Source organism: Lepidochelys kempii, chromosome 3 (genome assembly GCF_965140285.1).
Source record: "Lepidochelys kempii isolate rLepKem1 chromosome 3, rLepKem1.hap1, whole genome shotgun sequence".
NCBI lineage: Eukaryota > Metazoa > Chordata > Testudines > Cheloniidae > Lepidochelys > Lepidochelys kempii.
Window position 1 is genome coordinate 171,690,619 of NC_136382.1, and position 25,350 is coordinate 171,715,968.

The 25,350-nt window shown below is 39.4% G+C and overlaps 1 protein-coding gene across 4 annotated transcripts in view; it reads left to right on the forward strand.

Moving 5' to 3' along the window:
• Window positions 1-25,350, forward strand: part of MTA3 (metastasis associated 1 family member 3) — a 196,635-nt gene that overhangs the window by 62,867 nt on the left and 108,418 nt on the right. For all 4 annotated transcript variants that reach the window (XR_012158255.2, XM_073339057.2, XM_073339058.2 and 1 more), the window contains exons 5-7: window positions 2,662-2,725; window positions 3,741-3,858; window positions 24,369-24,471. Coding sequence is in view for 3 of the 4 variants with exons in the window: in XM_073339057.2 (XP_073195158.1) it covers window positions 2,662-2,725; window positions 3,741-3,858; window positions 24,369-24,471 (285 nt within the window). In the remaining variant the exon portion in view is untranslated. The remainder of the gene's footprint in view (window positions 1-2,661; window positions 2,726-3,740; window positions 3,859-24,368; window positions 24,472-25,350) is intronic.

Here is a 25,350-nt window from a genome sequence, read left to right on the forward strand (position 1 = left end):
TCATTTAATTCCAGTTCTGTGTTTCTAAAGTTTTTTTATTTTTGAAGTTTAAATGAATTGATACCATTATCTGGGAGTTGAATTGTTCCGTCTTCCCTATTACCCAGCAACAGATGCTGTACAGTTCCCTTTGGAACTTTTATCCATTGAAGTCAGCAGGAGGCGCTCAGTATCTTGCAGCAATAGGTTAAGTACACTTGATGATAATAGAGACTGGTGCTGCACTCTTTAAAATCAATGGGAGCAGGATAAGACCCATGGAGACTAGAAACTTCATTTTGGAGTCTGAGGTCATGTATGTGCCTGAAATTTTGAAAGCAGTTTGTAGCAGTTACATCAGCAGCGCTTGTGTTTTACATGTTATAGAATGACCGTGGTGGTGGCAGAGAGAGAGACCACACCAACCCCTTTATGATTTGATAGAACACAATGCAATTTTAATTGGAAAAATCAGTAATTAAGTTTTGGTACCCTTTGAAATCATTGCAGTTACTAAATGTTAGTGTAAATGTAACCATAACCGCATAATACAGAGTTTAATTAAATCATCTGATATCAGTGGTTGCCCCATTCTTTTCTCCTACAGACTTGCAACTGGTTGCGGCAGAATGCACCATCCTAATGGCCTTGTATTAAAGGGGAAAAGAAAGTATGTTCTATATCCATTAGTCTTTGAACTGCTGAAATAGAGGACAGGCCTAGACCACAAATTTCAGAAGCAAGTTAAGAATCAGAAAAGTAAAAAAAAAAATCCCATTTATTATTGATTGATTTTTGTTTTGTTCATTGGTCTCAAAGGTTCGGCGAGTTCACATAAGAATCCAAGCTTTTGGATACTTAACTGAACAGAGTCGCCAAATATTTTTGAGCTGCTTTCGGTGCTATACAAAAATTAACAGTAGATTAAAAGAATATTATGGGTGTGAGAGAAGAGAGGGTGTATATCTTGTGGGAGGTGGTGAGGTGAGCTAATCAGTGTTTGGCTCTGGAGAAAGTTTACTTTGTGCTTCCTACTCAAGGCTGCACTGGAGTAGTCTCTCTCTGCCAAATTCTGTCTTGTAAATCTTTCCCTTTGTCCTACTCTGTTATATATATTTTTTTATTTTATTACATTACTATGGGCTCCATCCACAGCCTTAAGCTAATACAGTTAGCTCTTCCCTTTTAACCCTCAAGGAGTTCCTTTCTTGTGGAAGCAATGTTTTGGTTCCTTACTGGGCATATGGCATGGCACCTCAGTTTCCGTGCGTTTATTCATGCTGTTAGAGCATATTTTAAAAAGCCTCGTGCACTGACGTATCCATTGTGGACCATGTTCTAATAAAAAACCCCAAATCTTAGGAAGAATTAGGGAAGTACCATCATTTCGGTCCCTACTAATATTTTTATCATGGCATGTGAAGAAATGTTTCTGTTTGCTGAGATTTTTAGATGTAATTCTTTTTTAAACTAGGAGATAAAGTTTCATGTAGACTGGTCTTTGAGGGTGGAATAGGGGTGTGTGTGTGTATGTGTTGGAGAAGCGGTTTCCTGGTAACCCCTGCATAAATCTAACAGTCATATAATGTTCCTCCAACTAAAACTTCAATATGGTGGATGCTTCTGGGTGAGCATTATCCTGTAGGCCCCTATTAGCTGACTCCATAGAGCATATTTTACTTCATAAAGCTTAGTAGGTATTAATTGGTGTGAAATATTGTATTGCAAAAAGATGAGGCAGCAGGAAGAGAGTAACTCAGAACTAATTTTAGAAAGTGCTTGCTGGTTTAGCCTGATTTATGCAGTATCACAGTCAACATTTTCTTTTGTAGTACCTAGAGATACAGATGTTCTAGTAGCAGCAGCAACTGGTGGAAGTTGCAGTAGTGTTGCATTGTTAACGGCACATCACTGGCATTTTGCTAATGGATCCTTGTATGTGTATTTACGTTCTGTTAGCTTCCCTTTGATCTGTGGGAAAATTGAAGTTACCAGAGCATATATCAAATGCTTGAATACATTATTTTAAAAAACCTGAATTTATTTTCTGTTGGTGCGTTTTTCTGCAGTTATTCTGGAATTGGGCAGGGATTCAGTAAGTAAAACACAAATTAGATTTATGATAAGAGGAAGCCCTCTGAAAAAAAATCTTGGATAACTCATCATAAAATAAAGTTCAAACAAGCATACTTTGAATTGGCTTTAAGCAAATCCTGTGAAAACATGAGTCTTTTGAGTGCTTCACAAAATTGGTGGAGTTACAGTGTGAATTTTGACTTACCTTTTTCCTCTGCTGTTAACCCACCTTTCCACTTCTGCATATAAAGTAATTAGTCTGTCATGTGTTTGCATTTCTTTTAAATTTGTCTATTTATTGTTTGCTTTGGTGTTCTTTCATTGCTCTTCTATCATTTTGACTAAAGCTTTGATCCCACATCCTAGACTATTGCTTATGTACACTTTTGAGTGCATAGATCAGTATAAACTGTTTAGTTTGTTCCTTTTCTACTAATTTTTGTTTAAAAATGTGGCAATATACATTTTTACTATATTTTCAAACTAAAAACAGAAACCTTAACTCTCTAATGTGTTTTCCTGAAAACTGTGTACCTTTTTATATATACATTTAAAAAAAATTATTAGCTTTAAAAAAAATTTACCAGTTCTTTTTTATTTGTATAGGGGAAAATGCAGTGTTGCCCTTCTGAATGAGACAGAATCTGTGTTGTCATATCTTGATAAAGAGGTAATACACATCACTAAATCTTTTTAGTTTACTTAGACTCTCTAGATCTGAATATTTATCTTCTGATATTTATAGTAAGATTTTAGTAAATGCAGTACAATTTAAAAAAAATCAGTTTTGAATGTCTTGTTAGAGATTTGGTGAAAATACCTCTTGGTTTCATGAGAATTATGGATTAAAGTCATTTAATCCATTGTATCTTTTCTCTTTTTATTATAATAGTCAATTAAATAGTTATTGTCACCTGGACATAAAAATTAAAATATACACTTCCTTCAGACATGTTAGGTGCTTTTTAAAAAAGTAGCTTAAAATATATTATAAAACCTTGAACATAAAATGCCTTTTTCAGTGGTTTTAGTTATTTGAATATTAGGCAAACACTTTTTTTGGTTTGAAATCAGTAAGAGTTCATCTTCATAGTTGTATACCAGCATCATTAATGTATTATAAGCATGACTCTAAAAATAGTGCTTAGCTGCTACTCCAGTCAGCAGAGGTAAGGGGCATACTAGTGCTTTTTTGGTGTAGGTCTTATTCAAAAATTGATGGTGTTTTGGACTGAGTTGTAGTTTGTAAAAATCTTTGAGAGGGTAATTAATTAAGGGGGGGGGAAATATAATTCAGAAAATGGTTTCCATCAGACATTCCAAATTTTGGGGACAAGTAGCTGATCATTGTACCTTTTTAACGTTGCACATACACTCTTATGAAATATCTTCCAAACAATTTTATTCAATATAAGAGACTCTGTATGAGCCATTTAAACAGGGAGACAATATTAAACTTACTTAAATCTGTATTCACTAAAATGGAGATTAATATATTTTGTAGCTTTTTATTTGCCTGTCTTGCACCCTCAAAGGGAGCTTGGAAGGTCCGTACAAGTGAATTTGATACTGAAAGAGTAGAGTGTTTTTTTTGTATTTGTAATTTTTAAATGAAAAGTTTATAGGATTAAAGTTAAAATGAAATAAATGAATTAATATTATTGCAAATATCTCTTCCTTTTTAGGATACATTTTTTTATTCGCTGGTATACGATCCATCACTGAAAACGCTTTTAGCAGACAAAGGAGAAATCAGAGTGGGACCTCGATATCAAGCAGATGTACCAGACATGCTTGTTGAAGGTAAATATTTTTTGGCCTTCGGGCGTTTTGGGTTTAAAAAAAAACAAAAAAAACCCAACATATCACATTATTATTTCTGTTGAGTTGCAAAGGTGAGATAGGTACCTTCCAAAACAGAAAGATCTTGGCTCCCTATTGTGAGGAACAGAAAAACTACATTAGATATAATGGGGCTCCAAAAGCGGGAAGATTGGGTAGCCGGTGAAAGGACGTTATGACCCGGTGAGGGTTTGTGTGTCATGATATAATAAAGACCATATATATATATATATTTTTTAATTGGCCATTTGTTTGGTTAAGTTGGCTAATTTCAGGTAGGCCTCACAGGAAAAGGTATCTTAAGCACACACATTATAGACCCTATAAAGCAACAATACAAAAGAAAAATGTGTGCGCTCCTAAAAAGGCATTGCTTGCTGAACACATGACCTCCCCTTGTTAATTATCAACTTACATCAAGGTTAAGGTGATATATACTATTGCTTTTCTATTTTGTAGTAGGGTTGAAATAAACATTTCTTCCTGAGAACAACTTGAAAATCATAGGTCGTCTTACCTTGCTCATGTAGTTGGAATTTAAGATTTGTATTAATCTTTTTTTATACATAAACTTTATTTTTTGTTTTTATATGAATTTTACATATGGTATATATTTAAAGCTGATCGGTAATGTGAGGGGTGTGAACTGTTTGCCATCTATTTTTAGTGCACATATATTGGCTTTGGAAATTTTATGAACAGTCTTTGTTACCGAGTTTTATGTTCTGATTAGAGTGGTAGTAAAGGAAGCAGTTTTCCTGAGGAATGGCTAAGATAGAAATATGATTTCCCAACAATCTTGGGTGTGTGTTCCTTAATAAGGGAAGAACTTTTATGAAATTCATCCCAGTAGCACAAAGTCAATGGGAGTTCTGAGTGCACATGAAATACAGGACTGCACCCTTAATGGAATGTTAAAGTGCTCTTTTATTCCTGTCCGGTGTGCTGCTTGTTTTGTTTGTTTTAAAAACTAGTGTTCAAAGTTTTTGTCTAATGAACTATGTAATGGAAGAATTTTTTTTTTTCACCAAGAAAGGTAGACTGATTGTATTATAGATGCAAGTGGCAGATCACTGCATTATTATTCTGGTTATGTTATTTATTAGCTACTTGACAAGGTAAGGTAGTCATGGAAAAACTTTTTCAGTGTTGCATGTGAACAATATACACTTGCTGCAAACATGACTGGAATATGATGCAATGTACCTGGTTCTAGGGAACCAGATAATTTCTTTATTATATAAAGATTCATATGATGAAAGAGAGTGTTTACTAAGGATGTGAATAGAGAGCAACTGTGACACTTCTGGGTACAGGGTGAATCACTACCACTTATTACAGCATGAGAGATCCTTGTCTGTGCCCATTGGGGGAAACTTGCCTAAAACTACTGGCTGCTGACAATATCATTGCTCCATTCCAGATTTCGCAAGCCCTGTTCTGTCCCTCTGCAGGCTAGCAGTTTGCACTGCCCAGCCCTCAGGCTCCCTAAATAAGTCTTTGGGGCAGAGCAGAGATTACCTGTGGCGAAATCAGTGGAGATGGTTAGTCCCAGAGTTGTGCTCTGGCCATGGGGCACAGGCCTCTCCAACCTGTCTGTACACTCCACTTTGTTGCACTTGAGTCCCTTGACTGCTGGGCACCCTCAGTGAAAGCAGATTTGCTGCCTCTGTGGAAGCAGTGCCCTCAGTTCACTAGCTTCCCCTCAGTTCAGCACTCTTCTTAGCCCACAGCACTTAAGGCTTGTTTACGCATACAGTGCTGCAGTGGTGCAATTGCAGTGCTTAGTGACTGAAGATGCTACTTACGCCGACGGGAGAGCTACTCCCATCAGCGTAGGTAATCCACCTCCTCAAGAGGCAGTAGCTATGTCGATAGGAGAAGCCCTCCTGTTCACATAGCATTGTCTACACCAGAAGTTTGGTCGGTATAATTGCGTCACTCATGGGTGTGGATTTATGTGATGTAGTTATACCCACATAAATCTGTAGTGTAGACCAAGCCTTAGTCATGTCTGTAGTAAAATGAAATAGAAGTTTATTTGACAAAGCTTAAGATAAAAGTCCAGATAGAAGCACCTACAAGGACTGGAAACATATGGTTACAGATCAAAGGAAAATATAAAATGCAATTTAGAGCCCATGCTTATTAACAAATTCCTTTTCTGTCTAATAAGGTATTACTTAACCAATGGTCAGTCAATACAGCACTTGTTCAGTTGACAACTTCATGGTTTCACTTTACAACCATAACAGAGTTCTTTTAATATAGGTTTTTGTATGGCACTTAGAGGAAGGGCCCTACCAAATTCACGGCCATGAAAAACACTTCACAGACCATGAAATCTGGTCTTTTGTGTGCCTTTACCCTATACTATACAGATTTCACAGGGGAAACCAGCATTTCTCAAATTGGGGGTCCTGACCCAAAAGGGACTTGCAAGGGGGTCACAGTATTGTCACCCTTACTTCTGCGGTGCCTTCAGAGCTGGGTGTTTGGAAAGCAGCCACCGTTGGCTGGATGCCCAGTTCTGAAGGCGGCGCCCCACTAGCAGCAGTGCGGAAGTAAGGGTGGCAGTACCAGACCAGGCCATCCTTACTTCTGTGTTGCTGCTGGCGGCGGCTCTGCCTTCAGAGCTGGGCTCCCAGCCGGCAGTCACCGCTCTCCAGCTGCCCAGCTCTGAAAGCAGCGCCACCGCCGGCCGCAGCGCAGAAGTACAGGTAGCAATACTACGACCTCCCCATACAATAACTTTGTGACTTCCCCCACGGCTCCTTTTTGGGTCAGGACCCCTACAATTACAACACCATCAAATTTGATTTAAATAGCCGAAATCATGAAATTTCCTATTTTAAAAATCCTATGACCCTGAAATTGACCAAAATGGACCGTGAATTTGGTAGGGCCCTACTTATATCTATCGTTGCAAACTAAAATTTAAAAAAAGAGCATCGACATGCCATTGTGAGAATTTAAAATATGTATTTGTACCCATTAATTTTTAAAAAAAGCTTAGAGACTTGTATGGTTAGGGAAGTACATAGTATGTATGTATAAGCAAGTATTGAAGCAAGGGGGGGAAATGTGTTATAATGGTCACCTAGTAGTGACCATTAAGGTTTCTTTGTGACGTTGGTTATAAATATATTTTCATGTATACATAACATTCTAAACGGTTCTTCTTTGGGTTAAAAATATTCATTCTTAGTCTCATCTCAAGGGAATCCCCCCCCCAATTCTGTTCAACTATATAGTTGTATTAGGTGGACAAATATAACAAACGAAATCTTCAAGATCCAATCCAGTGCTCTAGCTTCTAGTCCACAGGGATCAACTTTGCTACAAACAAAGCATGATAACCTATTGCTGCTATCAGCTACTTTGTTCTCTCAAGTGGGATAGGTCTGTATGATGGATCCACCCCTGCTGATGAACCTTGTGAGTGTCAAGACGATGCCACATGATGGAATTTCTGATTTTTTTTCAGTTTGCCTTTTAAAAAAAACCGAAGGAATTATACACCAAAAAAATGTTAAAAAACATTATTAACGTTGCAATGTCAAGCACTGAAATGTTGGAAAATGCCAAAATTAAGGGTACCTGTGTATCCTTGTGCCTGTGCAGTATGATGCAGTCTCTCATTACATGATCCCATACTTTTTTTTTAAACAATACCCCTGCCTCATTCAGTGCACAGGATGGACCCTGCTCTGGGGATAAATCTGGTTTCTGTACAGGACCCCTGCTTCCTTTGTTGCAGACGTTGGAAGCTGTGTAGTGAATGAGGCGGGGGACTGCAGAAAGAGAAGGGACAGTCTCATGGCAAAGACAGTTGAATGGTGCCCTGGAGAACTGGATTCTATTCCTCACTGCCACAGAGTTCCTATGCAATGCTAGTTAAGCAACTAGTCAAACTTTTCACAGGTTGTCACTAATTATGTATTCCTCGTTTTCTGGGTGCTTGACTTGAGAGCCTGGGGTCTGATTTGCAGAAGTTCAGAGCTCTCATAGCTGCAACTGAAGTTGGGGACTGTTCTTTGATCGTACAGAATGTGATATAACGCTAAATACTGTGGGGGAAAATCAAGTTCTGGATGTCCCAAATTGGACTCCCAGAGTTAGTGGATACTTTTGACCATAATCTCACTGTGCCTGAGTTGCCAGTCTGTTAAATGGTGATAATATGGTCCCTTATCTCAAAGGAATGGTGTTAAAATATATGCATGAATACTTACAAAGCACTCACATCTATAAGTGATGAGTGCCATAGAAAAGCTCATGAGGAAATAATTCTGTATTCAGAGCAAAGTTTGAATAGTGTGCAGTAAATAAATTCTGTGCCACTCATTGGACAAGGGGAAAACAAAACAATGAATAGCTGCTCATTAAGAGAGCACTGTCCATTCTGTGTACTAAATGAGGTTGGAGCCTTATAGAATAAATACGTAGTCTGTGGAAAAAATATGTAATCATGTAATTAAAGACTAATCATAAAGGAGGCACACGAGGGCTGAATTAAGACTGAACAGGCAACCTTAATTCTTACTTTTCCTTGATTTTTTTTTTTGCAACAATAATAATGTTCTTTTAAAAAAAAATTTGTGTGCAATATCAATTTAGCTTAAGTCAGTTCCTTGCTGAATTAAGCTAAACTAATATAAACCAGGTTTAAGTCTGATTAAAAGTGCCCACACTGATTTTTTTTTGCACTGGTTTAGCTAAATCCATTTGAAATAACACCTTTAGTTAAACTAGTGTTACTTTGGATCTTGACTAGGCCTCAATTAAGCCTTTCTTTCAACAGCATCTTAAAATTTAGGATGTGAACTAAGCCTGCTTTGGAGTGAAGCTGCTATCCATTTTTGTCAGCAAGGGTTGCTGTGGTATCAGCGTGAGGCAGACCCACCCTTCCCCCCCAGAGCTGAGCATCCCATTCAGTGCTCCCAACTCACTCTGGTCTGGGTCCAAGAGACTGACTTTTTAAAATCTAAACTAGTTTCCTGGGAGGCAGCACAGTGCATCAGTGAGCTAATTTTCTGGCCTTATTTCTGGGCTAATGGAAAGTTGTTTGACAACACTAATAGTATTCAGATGAGAAGTATGCGGTAGCAGCCAATAGGGAGTGCATTTGTAGGGAGATGCATAGAAACCTTGAGTAGGGGGAGACAAATGGCTGAGTGGCTCTAGCATCCACAAAGAGCCTCTGTTTACTTATAACTGCACACTGTGCAGTATGTTCCATTACCAAGCTAATATTTTTATATTTCCTAAAGAACATAAAATGTAGGTGCTTTCTCACCCAAAGCCAAAATAAAAAGGCTTTGGACAGAAGGTGGGGAGAGGGATAGCTCAGTGGTTTGAGCATTGGCCTGCTAAACCCAGGGTTGTGAGTTCAATCCTTGAGGGGGCTATTTAGGGGCAAAAATTGGGGATTGGCCCTGCTTTGAGCAGGGGGTTGGACTAGATGACCTCCTGAGGTCCCTTCCAACCTCTGCACTATTCTTCTAGAGAATAGAATATCAGGGTTGGAACAGACCATATCCTTTTTCCCGCAACCCAGAAACAAGGTGTCAGGTGCTTGCATATCTGGACTGTTCTTTGTACAGCCCATGGTCTTTAGCAGAGGTTATGCCTGATATGGTTTGCTTTTGGTGTGTGGGGCTAGTCTGCCTGCGCAATTTGCTGACCTGTTGGCCATGCCTCCGTTGCTTTTCTGAGCTTCCCACAACTGTTCCTATACAATCCCAAAGAGGGAGTTGCTGCAGAAATACGTTTGCGGGCCCTGCTCTTTATCCCCCCCAATCATGGTATTGTATATTTATATTATTATATATATTTGCTGACGTTTATCAGTTCTTAGGAGTTTGGGTTCTTATTTATCCTAAAGTCAACAACTTTTTGTTAATGCATGACCGCAAGGTTCCTAAAGCTGCAGCTTTAGGAAAGCAGTACGTTTTAAACGAACAGCTGGCTTGTGCTAGAGAGATCAACATTATCATTTATTTTGCTTAAATTGTTGAATAAGGAGACACTCCTTGCATTCAAAGCAATTTATAAACATGATTGCATTAATCTTCACATTGGTGGTGTTATCCCCATTTTACAGATGGGGAAAGTAAGGCACCTGAGAGGTTAAGTGACTTCCCTCAGGGCTACGGAGTCAGTGGCAGAACCCAATTAAAATGATACTGCAAATTGATTCTACCCCTCTGTATCTATCTAAAAAAATACAAATAAAATATGAAAAATTCTAATGTGACAACCAGCATCTCTTGGGAGCAGCGACAATAAAGGTGTAACAGCACTGTATAAAAGACTGGCTGCTCTAGCCTGTGGTGCACTTCAGGATCCACGTCTGTTTGGAACTCTGAGAGGGCAGGCTAGGATGGAAAGGAAAGGCTCTTGCATAGCTCCAGGACGGAGGTCATAATTTAGGGTTATGCTTGAGAATCAGAGAAGTTGCAAGAATATGAGTAATACAGTTGAAGTGCTGTCATCAATCTGAAATGTACAACAAATCAACACGTGGGAGGTCCCTCCTCCCTTTTACTTCTCAGTGATGGGAAAAACCTTTCCCTCAACATCTTTCCCTGTCCATTCTCCTGTGCACCCTACCTGGCACTGCCCCCTGCCCTGCTTTATCTTCCCAAATCCCTCTCTGCACACCACCTTTGCCCAACTCCTTCCCATGGGCCTTGATACCTGCACTGGGCTCAGTTCCCTTGTTACTCTCTCCCTTCCCAGTATGCTGTGGATGTCCCTGTCCTCAGCTCTGCTTCCTCCCCAGCAGGCTGTTCTTGTCTGCCTGATACCCTGCCCTAAGCCATGCAGGGGGGAGAGTGCTGTTGCCTGGAGAGGGAGAGGCACATATTATCTTGGATCTCTGCCCTTTGCCTCCACACTTAGCTCACCTTTGTATTTTCTTCGCCCCCTCACCGTCCCGCTGCAGCATTCCTGCTCTGCACAGGCAGGGAGCAGCTTCTCTCTGCAGGAGCTGGCAAGCCCTGGAGCAGCCCCTGTTGGGAAGGTCAGAACTGCAGTCCAGTCCTAGCTGCTGAGGCTACCAATAGTGGCAGCTGCAACACTGGCTACAGCTCAGACAGAAACCCTGGGCTACCAGGAAAAAAAAGTATAAATGGTGCCTCTCTTGGCGCATGCCCAAGCCTCCCCAGGGAGGTGGGCCCCACAGTTTGAGAACTGACCATTTTTTCCCTCTGTCCGGATGTTAGAAGTTGGTTGGCGGAGTACTTATTTTTGCAATGACAGAGAGTGAGGGAGCAAAACCACAAATATAAATGTATTTGAACAGGATGGATTGATTTAAATCAAACTGATTTAAATCACTGATTTTGGTTGTGCTAGCAGGCTATGGGACAGAATTCAGATTTTTCACAATTTGATTCTTCATTAATTATCAGTTTTCCCCATCTGCCACTTGAGTTTTAAGAGATTCTATTGAGTCTGTTAAGAAAAACTGACTGGCAGTTACATAAATGGAGCATGATGATGTGCTCTTCCAGCCACTGCCTCTTGAATTTAGTCATTCTCATTTACCTTTACGCAAAAGCTTGGGTTATGGACTATAAAGTTAAAATGCATAAGAATTAGAAAATGCCAAGATTAGGATTAAAATGACATTAACTTCCCCACAATGCATTCAGTGTGTATCTCTAACCAATAATCAAAAATACAACCTATGCACCGTGTGACTGAGTTAATATTGTAATTGCCATAATTGAACAATTTCTATGTCTCACCTAAAGACTTGGACCTGACCTACATTAGAAAATTAGGTCTACATTAGAAAAATCCACACCCTGAGATATGTAGTTAAACTGATCTAAATCCCTGTTTAGAAAGTGCTAGATTGATGGAAGAATTCTTCTGTTGACCCAGCTACTGCCTCTTGGGGAGGTGGATAACTATGCTGACGGGAGGGATTCTCCCGTCAGCGTAGACACCACCTATGCTGAAGTGGTGCAGCTGTAGTGTTTTTAAATGTAGACAAGCCCTCTGTGAAATTCTGTACTGCACCTAAGAGGTGTGGCTCTCAACTCATGGCTCAGGATGAGGGAGTTTTGAGATGGCTTTAAGCCAGCTGTACAGTTTACTAATCCTGGAATGCTCAGGGGCTGGAGATGCCCCTGGTATCACATAAACCATCTTGTGAGCTTACCTAAGTTATTGCAGTTTTCCAGGGCTGCTTTATGGCCTTAGGGTTGCCAACTTTCTAACTGGAGAAAACCGAACACCCCTGCCCTAAGGCCCTGCCCCTTCTCTGGGGCCTCACCCCATTCACTCCAAACCCCCTCTCTCCATCATGCACTCATTTTCACCAGGCTGGGGCAGAGGTTTGGAGTACAGGAGGGGGTGAGGGCTCCAGCTGGGGGTGCAGGGTTTGGGGTGGGGCTGGGGATGAGGGGCTTTGGGTGCAGGAGGGGGCGTGGGGCTGGGGGGGTTCCAGGCTGAGGCAGAGGTTTGGAGTGTGGGAGGGGGTGTGGGCTCTGGGGTGGGGCCAGGGATGAGGGGTTTGGGATGCAGGAGGGGGCTCCGGGCTGGGGCCAGAAATGAAGGTTTCACGGTGCGGGCTGAGGCACGGGGTTGGGGTGCGGGAAGCAGTGAGGGGTGTGGGCTCCGGACGGCGCTGACCTCACGCAGCTTCTGGGAAGCGGCTCCTAGGTGGAGGGGTGGCCTGGGGGCTCCAAGTGCTGTCCCTGCCCGCAGGCGCCATCTCTGTTGCTTTCATTGGCCACAGTTCCCAGAAAATGGAAGCTGCGGAGCTGGTGTGGGAGGTCGCGCCTGCGGGCGGGGGCAGCATATGGAGCCTCCCTGGCTGCCCCTCCACCTAGGAGCCGGACAGAGCCGGGCAGGGAGCCTGCCTGCTCCACTGCACTGCCAACTGGATTTTTAATAGGCCGGTCAGCTGTGCTGACTGGAGTAGCCATGGTCCCTTTTCAACTGGGTGGTCCAGTTGAAAACCGGACACCTGGCATCTCTATATGGGCTGCAGTGCTGCCTGCAATCTCTTCCATAGGCATCAGCATGTCTCCAGTGCAAGGAGTTTCCACAGTGCCTGCTCTTCCTCAAGCTTGAATTCTGGGACTTTTAGAACCCCTGTATGCCTCTCTGGCTCTTTTAGCCAGGGCTTGTCAGGGGGAGGGGAGGGGAAGGGAAGGTGAGGATCTCGCCCTCAGGCCACAAAACCAAACAGAGATGGAATATAATTAGACTAAGCCACAGAGATGTGGTCAGGAAGCCCATCCAACGATAGGAACCTAGTCTACTCTGGTCTAATTAACTACTGAATAACAGACATTAAAGACCTTGGCCAGTTGTTCATCATTATCTGTATCAATGAGAAAATGTGTTCATTAGGAGAGAGATACGCTTTAGAGCTTCATTTTTTTGAGGAGCAAAATAATAAAAGCATCCAAAGCCCCAGTGTAAAAGCCAGCAATCTCCCTTGTACTTCTGAAAATATTCAAAATAAGAAAGGATTAGAAAATATTCCAAGTAAGTAGTACATTTTGCACAGGCAGTTTCACTTTCACTACTGGTTTTCTTGAGGGCAGCCCTTTTATAAATTGATGCATCTGTAACAGCTGAATGATTAGAAAGGAAGACGGAAATTGGGAAGTTTCTAACTACTGCTTCTTTTGGCTGTTGAGAACTTTTTTCCAAGTAAATTTTTTTTTAAAACAATAAAACTTGTCTCTTCTCCAGAAGAGAAGAGGATATTTGGGAGAAACCCCGCCTCATATTCCATGTCACATGTTCGTCTGAGAACAATATTAATTTTTTAATGGACTGACAGATTAGGCCTGATCTGCAAAACTTGGATTCAAACCTGCTAATGTTTGGGAGTATTGTGAATCCAGGGTTTTCGGTTGGGCAGTTTATACGGCTAAGAAGACAAGTATGAAGTTCAGCTGTGAATGTCTTTTCAGATTCTGAACACCATGAAAGTTGCTTGGATTAAAGCAGAGGTTCTCAAACTGTGAGTCGGAACTCCAAAATGGGTTGCGACTCCTTTTTCAATAGGGTTGCCAGGGCAGGCGTTAGAGTTCCTGGGTGGTGGGGCTCAGGTTACAGGTTCCCTGTCCTGCGCTGAAGCCCTTGGGATTCAACTTTGTGTCCCCCTTCATCTCCCCCTACCGGGAGTGGTAGGGCTTTGGCTTTTTCCCTCCAGCCCAGGGCGGCGGGGCTCGGGCAGGCTCAGGCTTTGGTCCCCTTCCTGGGGTAACAGCAATTTTTATTGTCAGAAGGGGGTCGCACTGCAGTGAAGTTTGAGAACCCCTGGACTTAAGGTTTTGGTTTGAGTCTGGCCCATGTAAATGTAAAGCTCAATTTTGAGTTGCTTGGAGGCAAGTGAAAAATTAGATTCTTTGATTTCACAGTTCTTAATGTTGTTGTGTCTCATATTAGCAGGCTCGGATTAAAGAATTTTGGGGCCCTGTGCAGTATAGAAATTGCCCCCCCCAACATGCCTTCCTTAAATTAGACAGAGCTTGTGATATAAAAGATAATTGACATGTTAGGCAAAACTTCCTAAGAGGGTCTCCCTCCCCCCCCCAAAAGAGGTTCTCGACTGGGGGTGGTGGGGGTGTGCCTAACTCTCTGGGAGGATGCGGAGAGCCATCTCATAGTCTGGCAGTTAGAGTGGGAGGAGGTAAGTACCAGGCTGCAGCACCACTTGTTCAGGTTTGGCCCAGCTGCCCTTCTGTCATGACGTGAGGGGGGCTGGGCCAAACTTGAGTGAATGGCATTCTGTTCTGGTGTGCAGGGTTGCAGTGCCACTCATTCTCCCCACCCCCCCCCGACTGGAGGTTGGGGGGGGGGGGGACACTGAGTACATATTGGTTAATCTAAGCCTGCCTGTTAGGAGCACCATTGCTAAATTAATTTGAAAAGTACCCCAGTTAGACAGAGAGTTGCAAGAGTTATTTAGAGTATTTAAAGGTTTGGGTTTAATTCTCCTTTCACATCAGTTTTTTGATTCCAACGTATTTCCATTGATTTCAGTGTACTTCTAATTTAATTTTGGTCCTTTTGTATTACTGTATATTAAACATTTTTAAAGTGTTAAAAGAAATACAGAAAAAATAGAGTCCTTAGAGGTAGATCCAAAGATAGATAATATAGCTAATAAGTGCTGTTATAGTTAGGCTTGTAAAGATTAGATTTTTATAGGTAAACGTTTATTTTGCCATGCATGCACAAACTGAAAATATATTTCCATTGATAATCAAAATTCACAGATAGGCAAAGTAAGAAAAATGGAGCTCGAGAACTTATTTGATTTGATTTCAGGATATTTATTTTGTATATTTTGACATGTGATGTTGACAAAGGGTTAACTTTTTGAATGTCCGTGTCTGCTGTCAGTAAATTGTCTGATCCCACAAAATAATTACACAACTGTGAAAATAAAAAAGCTTAAAAATAAACACCAATATTATCTATCAAAATTATAAAAAAATAAAAATTGATTTCTGTCAAGCTTAGTTATAGTGAAACATATATGTACAGATTAGAATTCAAATCAATAAAAAATATAGCTCCCTTTAACTCTACCCATTTTTATAAATTGGAGTCAATAATCATGCCAACTGGTTGCATTCTGACATTGGCAGAGTATGAGTATTGAGCCCATTAATAGAATAAGTAATCTGTAGAGAATAAAAAACAATAGGTATGTTTTGTAAACCTACCAACAAATATGTTCTATTTGTCTGAATTCAGCATTGACGAAATAGTAGGTGTCCAAGATTGTACCGTGAACCAGGAAAAATAGATAGTCAAGAATATACTGTGCATTAGATAGTTGACTGAGGTGTGTTTGTACTGTTTGCAAAGCACTTTGAGATCCTTGGTGTAAGAAACAACATAAGACAAAATAATAATGCATTCTCGACTTTGCCTTCCTGTTTTGACCTCCTCTTTTTGGATATTTGTAACCGTCTCATTAAAGTAACTTAAGTACATTTGTAAGTTTGTGTAGTTGAATAGTTCCACTGACTTAATGGTACTATTTGTGTGCTTAAATTTACAAACATGCTTAAGTACATCTCTGAATTGGAGCTTTCAATTCTTGACCAGCTGACAACTTCCTGACTACCAGCCAAATGCCTAAATATAAGGGGGCATGCAGGTGTCCGTGGTACTAAAACTTTTAAACAGTTAAATCGCAGGATTTGAGAGTTTATGCAATAGTATTATCTACTGACCTGGTTTTTAGCAACAAGTCTTCCATCAAGATTTTTTTAATACATTTGGGTGAAATCAGTGGGAGTTTTACAATTGACATCAAGGGAGACCAGATTTCACACTTTATTTAGCTGCTAAAGGAGATTTTTGCCATGAGCTCTCTTGTTCCTATGGATGATGTTCATAGCCCCAACTACTTAAAGGAAATGATTAAAATATATTGCTTCTCTTTCTGCCAGCTGGCCACAGTGTAAGACTAACAGCCTTCATTGATTCATTGGTGTAGAAGGCTGTAGATCATTGTGGTTGGAAAGATCTCTTCATTAATAATGGCTGGAGTCCTGTCTGAGATTAATTTACAGGCATGAACACACTCAGGGTTTAGACAGCCTTCTGAGCTTGATAATGATTGTATGGTCAAATTGTTACCTACTTACTCTACAAAGTAATGTACTGCAGTGAACATTCACTAGCTGGCTTTCAAACCACAGCTCAGAGCTTAATTAACTTCCATATATTTTTCTACTCCAATAACTGCATAGATGGACTTATTGTAAGGTCAGTTTTTTCTGTTTGCTTGTTTGTTTCTTTGACAGTTTTCTGATGTTTATTTTTTTTGTAAGTTACTGTATAGCTGTGGAAAAGCAGATATATTTTTACACCTGAATAATTCAAAATCTGCTTCATTTTACAGAAAAAATTGTCATGTTGACTTATGCATTTAATTTATTTAAGGGAGTAGTCCCAGTGGCTTCATAGACTCATGGTCAATGAGACTATTCACATCTGAAAAGTTAAGCATGTGCTTAAGCCTTTGCAGGATCAGGGCCTACATACATATTCTCTCTCTCTCTCTCTCAATATAGATATATAAAAATATTTTAAAGAGAAAACATTTCCATAGCTTGTGGTATTAAACTTTCAAAAATGACTAGTTAATATACTGAGTAACTGCTTTCTGTAGGGAAGGTTGATATGCATCTTTTTATGACACTTTCCCTGAAATGCCCTACCACCTTATGCTTTTTCATTTCAAGTATTATGTTAAATCCATTACAGTTTCTCTCTATTCAAATTAGAATTTGTAAAAACCTTAAAAAGCCCAGTGGAGGAAAGAAATAAATACAAGTTGAACTTGAATTTAGGCAACCCTGTTTATTAAAAATGTACTTAATGTGATTTGCCTTAACAGTGACTAGTTTAGGTAAGTATCTAAAAACAAAAGCACCAGAAACCTAACATTTTAATACTAAGTCTAGAAATGAGAAGATTTTTCACTTGGGGTACTGTTACTTTAAAACCTCTATACAGTACAAACCTACAAATATTAAAACATAAAAATACAAACTAAATGGGGGGAGTGGAAACCCACAGTGCAAGTCAAACTGTTCAGGTTCTTTCACAAACGTTAAAAGAGAACAGCAAGGGAATTCAGAGTTAAGGGTGAAATGTCAGACTCCATGTTGTGCCTGCATACTTGTCAGTATTTGCAATACCTACATCTAAGATAAGGCTCTGCCTTAAACTCTGGGAATGCCTTTAAAGGTCAATGTAAAAGTAGGGTGCACCGATCATTGTTTTGGATTCTGTGAGCAGTGGGGCACGTAACTAGGTAGGGATCTTGTGGTGAAGATAAGGTGGGGAGAGTGCTATCCCCAGAGTGTTGCGCTCCTCTTTTCCCTGCTTTGTGGACGCTCCTTCTTGGATGCACAACAGTGATTGGACTCTGCAGGTTATTGGAAGTCAGAAGGGGTTGTGCTCTGACGTTCTGCCCTACTTGAGGCAGCATGATGGAGGCATTGGTCAAAACCACATCTTTACAGCTCACACCATTCTAAGCCCTATTGGCAGATTAAAACTCTTATATCTCAGGTGGAGTAACTATTTCAACTAGAGCATGAAAATAATTTTTTTCTAGGAATTCAGAAAATGATGATTAAAGCTGAGTATTTGCTACTTATAAAAAAAAAACCTACCTATTTTAAATTCTCTCCCATTGCTTTACTTTTTTTTTAATAAATATTATCAGCAGTTGGTGCATTTTCAGAATTCCAAGATTCACATACTAATGCAGTTAATTAGGCTGTTGGGAATGGGGCGGTTTTAATTCCTAGGTGATTTTTTTGAGGGAAGGATTATTAGAAATCTTAACCTTTATGACTAGAGCCGTAGTGTGTGTAGACAGTGATCAGACTAGATAGGTTTCAGCAGCAATATAAAGATATCTGACTCGCTGTAAGCAAGTGCTGTATTTGTGTCAAATGACAGCTTTTACCGACTGGTTGGCTTAATTCAGATGCATTCCATTCATATACGCACCTTAATTTAGGGTTTATGTAAATGAAAAACTCATTTATATACTAACTGAATAACTGCTGTTTGTACTCTTACACCTGGATGAGACCCATCTTAATTATGTTAGTTAAGGATAGGGATTATTCTGCAATTAAGTGATAAACGTACTACATTCCCCTTCTTCTGCCCTTCCCCCTCCTTAGGAGTTATTTGCACATAACACAATTTTATTTTTTTGTAGAGTCAAATGTAAAACCTTTAAATTCTGGGCAATTTCTGGTTTATACTTTCGGTAGTTTAATCACAGAAGCAAAGAAAATGGAAAGGCACATCCTGTCTCCAGATTATTTATAATGAAAAAAATTCTAAGCTCCAGCCATTAAAGCCAACAAAGGATCACCATATTAGTGTGGTTTATGCAGAGTACTGTTGGAATACCTTACGTACCAGTAGAACGACATGCAAATTTAATCTGAAAGGCGCATTTGCGCCAACCCTCATGTGGGGCTTTTCTTGTCATTGGGTACTAGTGTAAGAGACATTCATATGCTACTTACAGAATTGTGTAATGGATGCACATGAACATACACACACACGTACACTCTTAGTTATTTCAAAAAATAGTTGTATAATATTTCATAATCACCACTGCCTTGTATAGTTAATTTTTTAATAAAGAGAGAAAATAGGCATGTTACCTCTTTTAAAATAAGACTGGAAGTTGTATTATTAAATGAATTATTCATCAGACCATAGCAGAAAGGTGAAACTTTATTCTAGATAGTGCAGTTTAGTACCTGGGATCTTTTTCTATCTTCATTTCTAGCCAGACAACTGAGAGAGATGAAAGATATATTTATATTTTATATTATACTTTATATTTTCGGTAAAATAAATAACTAAAAACTAGGTCTGTGGACAATCAGTCCAACAAGAAATATGAGAGCAAGGTTCATGAGCTGGCAACAGACATACAGCTACCTGTTTTCCAGGGTGTTGTGTGGCAGATTAAAACGGCATTCAAGAAAGAAATTTAGGATTCGTTGAAAGCAGTATGCTTAGGGTGACCAGATAGCAAATGTAAAAAATTTGGGATGGGGGTGGGTGGTAATAGGAGTCTATATAAGAAAAACCCCCAAAATCGGGACTGTCTCTATAAAATCAGGATTCTGGTCACCCTAAGTATGCTGCTTGACACTTTTGATACCTTTGATCAGAGGGAAGTATCTGTTAACAAATTTACAATGAAATCGGAGTCTGTATTTCACTTTGACTTTTTTTTTGCCCTCACAATAATAGAATCAGAGCACTTTATCCTCACAATTCCCCTCTAAGTCAGGGAAGAATGGGGAGCTGAGGCACAGAGAAACTAAGATCCTTGTGCTGAACTTTAAGCATGTGAGTAGATTTCAGTACTTAAAGATAAGAACATGCTTAAGTATCTTGCTGAATTTAGGCATTAGGTCTCCCATTCACTCAAGGGCTTTAGATCAGGCCCTGAATTAATTTCCCATGGAGATACTCGGTTGTATCAGTCTAAGGTGAGGTCTAAAGAGTTAATGTTGAGTAACTGCATTATTTAATTTCCTTTAATTTGTCTTACTGGAATCCAGGCTTCAACTGCATTTGATCTTCATTCCTTTCTTTTTATACTCTTCTATTTGAAAGTTGGTATTATGGTTGCAATTAGTTTTTCATCTGTTTGTCTAAAGTGACTAACCGAAAACAGATCTTAATTTGTACATGATAAAGAGAAACACTAGAAATAAGGCACTGAATCATTACTAAGGGGAAAATAATTCAGGCACCAGTCATATTTATAACCTATATTAATATAATCCAGCACACTAGTTTTCAGGATGAGCCTGGCACAATATAGTCCTGAATGCAGAATCTTTAGTACCTTTAGTACACTGCCCTTGTGAGAATTTAGAACAAATGCCTCCTACAATATAAAGTTTAGAATTCCTTTTATGTCCAGAAATCTCCAGTTTTAGGCTACATCTACACTACCCAGCTTTTAGCGACATGGCTGTGTTGCTACAGCCGTGTCACTAAAAGTCGCAGTGTAGCTGCTGTTTGTCGGCTCTCCTGCTGACGACAAACTTCCATCCCCAACAAGCGGCATCAGCGTTGTCAGCAGGAAAGCGCTCCTGCCCATAAAGAGCTGTTCACACCTGCACTTGTTGTTGGAGGGTGGGGGCTGTGATGTTTTGTTTTTTAACACCTCTGAAAGACACAAGTTTTGTCATTCAGTTGCCAGTGTAGACATAGCCTTAATAATGTATGGGTATGCCATCAAGCTTTGACCAGGTAGTCCTGTTCAACCTGTGTACCTTCCAGTTAAAACAAATTAAAAAGTCTCCAAGGTAAAAGCTGTTAACAAATATATGTATTCAATTTTATCCTTGATAGGGTCTGCCAAATTTAAAGATACACAATACAGTGTAAGGGTAGTAACCCTTAATCATATTCTACCACAGAGGAACCTGGGGTGAAGTCCTGGGCTCCACTAAAGTCAATGGGAGTTTCGCCAGTGACTCGAATGGACCCAGGACTTAATCCCCAGTGTTGTATTTTTATTGGGTTATTCTGCAGTTTTCAGATTATTCAAAGTTTAAAATTAAAAGCATATACTTTAGTTACATTACGTTTATGGTATGTTGGGTGGATGCATCCACTGAGTGCATGCATCCATTCAATGACCTTTTAAAAAATTCATATCTATCTGAAAATGGCATGATTCGTCTCATAATATAAGTTCATCAAGAGTAAAACCACAGTTTATCCCTCCTCTTTCCATACTGAGTTTAAGTCTCCTGATTATTATGCAATATGTTCCAGCTACGTACAAGGGGGAATCTTCCACATTAACTCCAAATTCTCCTGGCAGCCATTTCTCAAAAACCCTCTGGTGTACTTTCATCCTCTCTGTCCTCCAGTATGTAAATTGTATAGCCTTTGCCTTGACTTTTCAGTCGTTCTTAACATCTGCAACAATACTAATCTGTGATTTCACAGGACTTGTGTGTTGCTCTAATTTGTCCATTTATTTAGGTATCCATTTTCCTTTATGGGGACTCTACTACACCGCGCTCTCACTCTGCTATGCTCTTGCAGTGCCAAAGGGCTGGTAGTACTTTAAAATCAAGTTTATCAGGATAGTTAAGTCTTTAATGAGTTCCGTTAGCTCTTTTCCAGCTTGCATGCCATTGTTGTAGGCTTAAGATGAATTGCAAAGAAAAAAAGAGGTTGCACTTATGAGCTCCGCTCTCTTATGATGCCCCAGAATGCATATTTTTCCACAGCATTTTGCACACCAGAATGTATAAAACAAAATAATTAAAGAGAACAGGATATTTGGGAAACCATGCCATATATGAAAAATATGAAAGTTGCCAGAGCCCTGTGGGTCATCTCCATGGTCTAGCAGAGGTTTTTGTTAAAGAATGGGTAATGCTGGGTCGTAACAGGTGAAGCTGGTCTGGACCATTTTGAAGGTTCTACAAAGTTTTCTATTATTTGTTGTGTGCTGAAGGCCTCTCCTATTCCAGTTAGTTCAGTGAATGGAATTTTTATTTCTGCAGTTTTTGAAAGATTTCTGCAGCAAAGCTAACTTTGCCTGCCTTCACGTATGTTTAATTTTCATTTCCTCATTTTCTGATATAAATGTTTGGCTTAACGTACTACCTTCTTACCAGAAAATCAGGAATGGAAAGGAGTTCATATGTGCAGTTTGGCAGAGGTAACATTGCTGTTGAAAAGCTTACCCTTCTACATTTTCTGAATGTAATAGTTGTATTAGCACTTTTTTTACATTGTGTACGTTTGTACATATGTGTCCCATTTCTCATTTCCTACTTGTGACTATTACAATCACAGATGGCATGAAGCTTAGAAATATTGCGGTTATATACCTTTGCCAACATATAAAGCAGCATTTTGTAGTTACAGCTATAGAGTTTTTTGTTCCCTTTCATTGAAGTGAGAGGCATATGTATTGCAAAGCTGGATTTTTGGGATCTGGAATGTTTGGGATGGAAACCCAGAGTGTGACATGATTTTCACTTCATGGAGAGGCATACCACATATCAGTATATTTTATATCCTTTTCTCACTTCCATACAGTTGCATTTTCCAGGATGTGGTGGTTAGTTAAACACAGTGAAAGATATTTTTAAAAATGTTAACTATTTTTGTAATGATAATACATAAGTAATCTAAGAGTAGGTTTCCCACTATATATCTGTCACAAATAGAAAAGCTTGAATGTATAGACAAGTGTGTAACCCATTCATAAGTTTATAGACAAAAAATCCCACCAGAGAGTGTCAGAAATCCACAATATGTCTGTCAGTGCTGGATTTTACATTTAAATGTGAATTAGCTCTCTTAAAATGTGTAAAATCACGTGAGGAAGACCACTCTCTATTGACTCTTTATCAGAGGAGGCCCATTTACCTTTTTTGTTCTCAGTACATGAAATACATCGTGCTTGTGAAATGTGCTCCTGATATATTATTTGCATCCTACTGTCTGAATATAACTGGTGTATTTGGTAAGATTAATAGCATGCTACCGTTCTCAATTTCTTCGAGAACGGGCATATTTTAGAAAAGCATGTCCTGCATAATATGCTTTTTGGAAGGGCAGTAGAAGTATGTTTACCCATTGCTTTTCTACTTTGCTGTACAAATAACACATTGAGCTTGTCCTTGCACCCATTGTGAAAAATGTCTGAAAGTGCTGGCATTGTTTCAGCCTTATGCATCGCTGTCACATTCTGGGTTGCAATCCAGACCAGTGAGGGGTTGTGATCGCCTGCTTTATAACCCTGGGTGCCTGAAATGCTCTGCTGCTGTGGCTCACAGCCTGGGTGTCAACAGCCAGCAGATTAGCATGGAGTATCCTGAGTGTCTGCATGCTGTGAAGCCCTGGTTCTGCACTCTTGCCCCAGGAGCCTGCCTACAACGCAATAGCCCCACTCTAGTCACGATCACCCAGTTATCGTATGCAGGGGTGACCCTAACATACTTTCAGTCCTGAGTTTCTCCAGATCTGTCAGCCCTGAAGTGTCCAGGTCTCTTGTGGAACAGTCAAAGAAATAATAATGTTTGTTTGCTCCTCTAAAGAGACAAAATACACAGCTTATCACATTAACACAAATGCAGTACTGGCATGGCTTAGATTTAAAGTAAAACAAGTTTATTAACAAAGGAAGATAGAAATGATTAAAAGCAAATAAAAATGAAAAATGCTTTCTAGAAGAGACTAAAACTTAACAAAACTACAGTCTTGATACAAGAGAAGATTCTTTTCACAGTAGCCATATTAAAATAATGCTTGTAGCTGTGCTTGACTCAAATGAGTTTAATTGGGAAATTAATGACTTTTTTGTGTGCCATCAACTTATTTATTAAATTGCAAGAACTATAACTGGTTAACAGAGAATAAGAGTCATTGTTTTAAGAGTATGGACAAAGTAGTGGTTGTGAGGAAAAAGTGGGGCCAGAAATAATTTAATAATAAAGATTTACCAAAATCATGTCAATGGGCTGAGAGTAGTTAGCTTTGTTCTGCAGTATTTTCTATTTTGAGGCATGTTCAAAAGAGAAAAATAACATAATAGCATTTAATTGCTGAAGTTGTTTGAGAGGTAACACTAATTTTTGCTGTGGCTGGGAAACCATTTAAAAAAATACAATGGACGGTGGAACCATGGTTCCAACTCTTGTCAAGTTTTATTAAACTTCTTTGTTTCTATACTTTTGTATTGATACTTTTTCTAAGCAAGTTAAAATGCTAATTTTAGGCTGGAAGTGATATTGCAATATTAAATTTTAAATGGTTAACTGCTGATTTAATTCTTTTTATATTTAAAGTACAGTATATTATTTAAGCCTGGTATAAGAAGTGCACAAAGAGCAACCTTGTAAATACGTGTTTTATCCCATTTACCTTTTTGACAGGAGAATTAGATGACAGAGAGCAGGCAAAGCTGGAAGTAAAAGTATGGGATCCAGATAGCCCCCTTACTGATCGTCAGATTGACCAGTTTTTAGTTGTAGCACGGTAAGCTTGAAATCCTCTAATCCCAGAAAAATACTTTTTTCCTTCTATAAACCCTGTAGACCATTGACTGCTTATTCCCCTATCTGTTGTTCCACAACGTGTTTAACATTCTGTGTTTATCTTGCAGTTAGGTAAGAGAAAATCATTAGAATGGAACATGATGCATGTCTATTTTAAAGTAAATTATATAGGAAGGGAATATATTTCTGAATTTCTTCCAGACTTCATACTTTCTCAGATCTTGCCAGAGTTTGATGGAGAGCATTAGCCCCTTCTTAAAATTTTAATGCTCATATTCTCTTCCAACTCCACTTTCCCCTCAGAATAAATGAAGCAGGATTTCAGCACTACCTTTTTTCAGTCTGGTACTACAGTATTTGAAGTTGCTGAATGTAACAAAGACTAAGATTACAATTCAAGCAAATATAAACAAATGGAATGACTGAAGAACTTGAAACATTTGCATATAAGTCAACTGTCACACACAGTGCAATTATTTTAAGTGAATAGCAGAAGATTTTGAAGCATACCACAGTAATTCAATACTGTGTCCTAGGCTTCATGAGGGAAAAATTCTGGATGGGTAAGATTATAAACTAGCATACTGTTTAGGATATGCCTACACTGCAGCTAGGAGCGTGCCTCTCAGCCTGGGTAGACCGAAATGTGCTAGCTGTACTTGAATTACGGTGCTAAAAATAGCACTGTGAATGTTATGGCATGGGCAGCAGCACAGGATAGCCTCCAGAGTACAAACCCACCTGAAATCCTGGGTTCATACTGTGGTGGCCAGCCTAAGTTGCCCCATCCACCCTGCTACTTTTAGCATGTTAGTTCAAGTAGAGCTAGCACGTTTTTTTTTCTGCCTGGTCTGGGCAG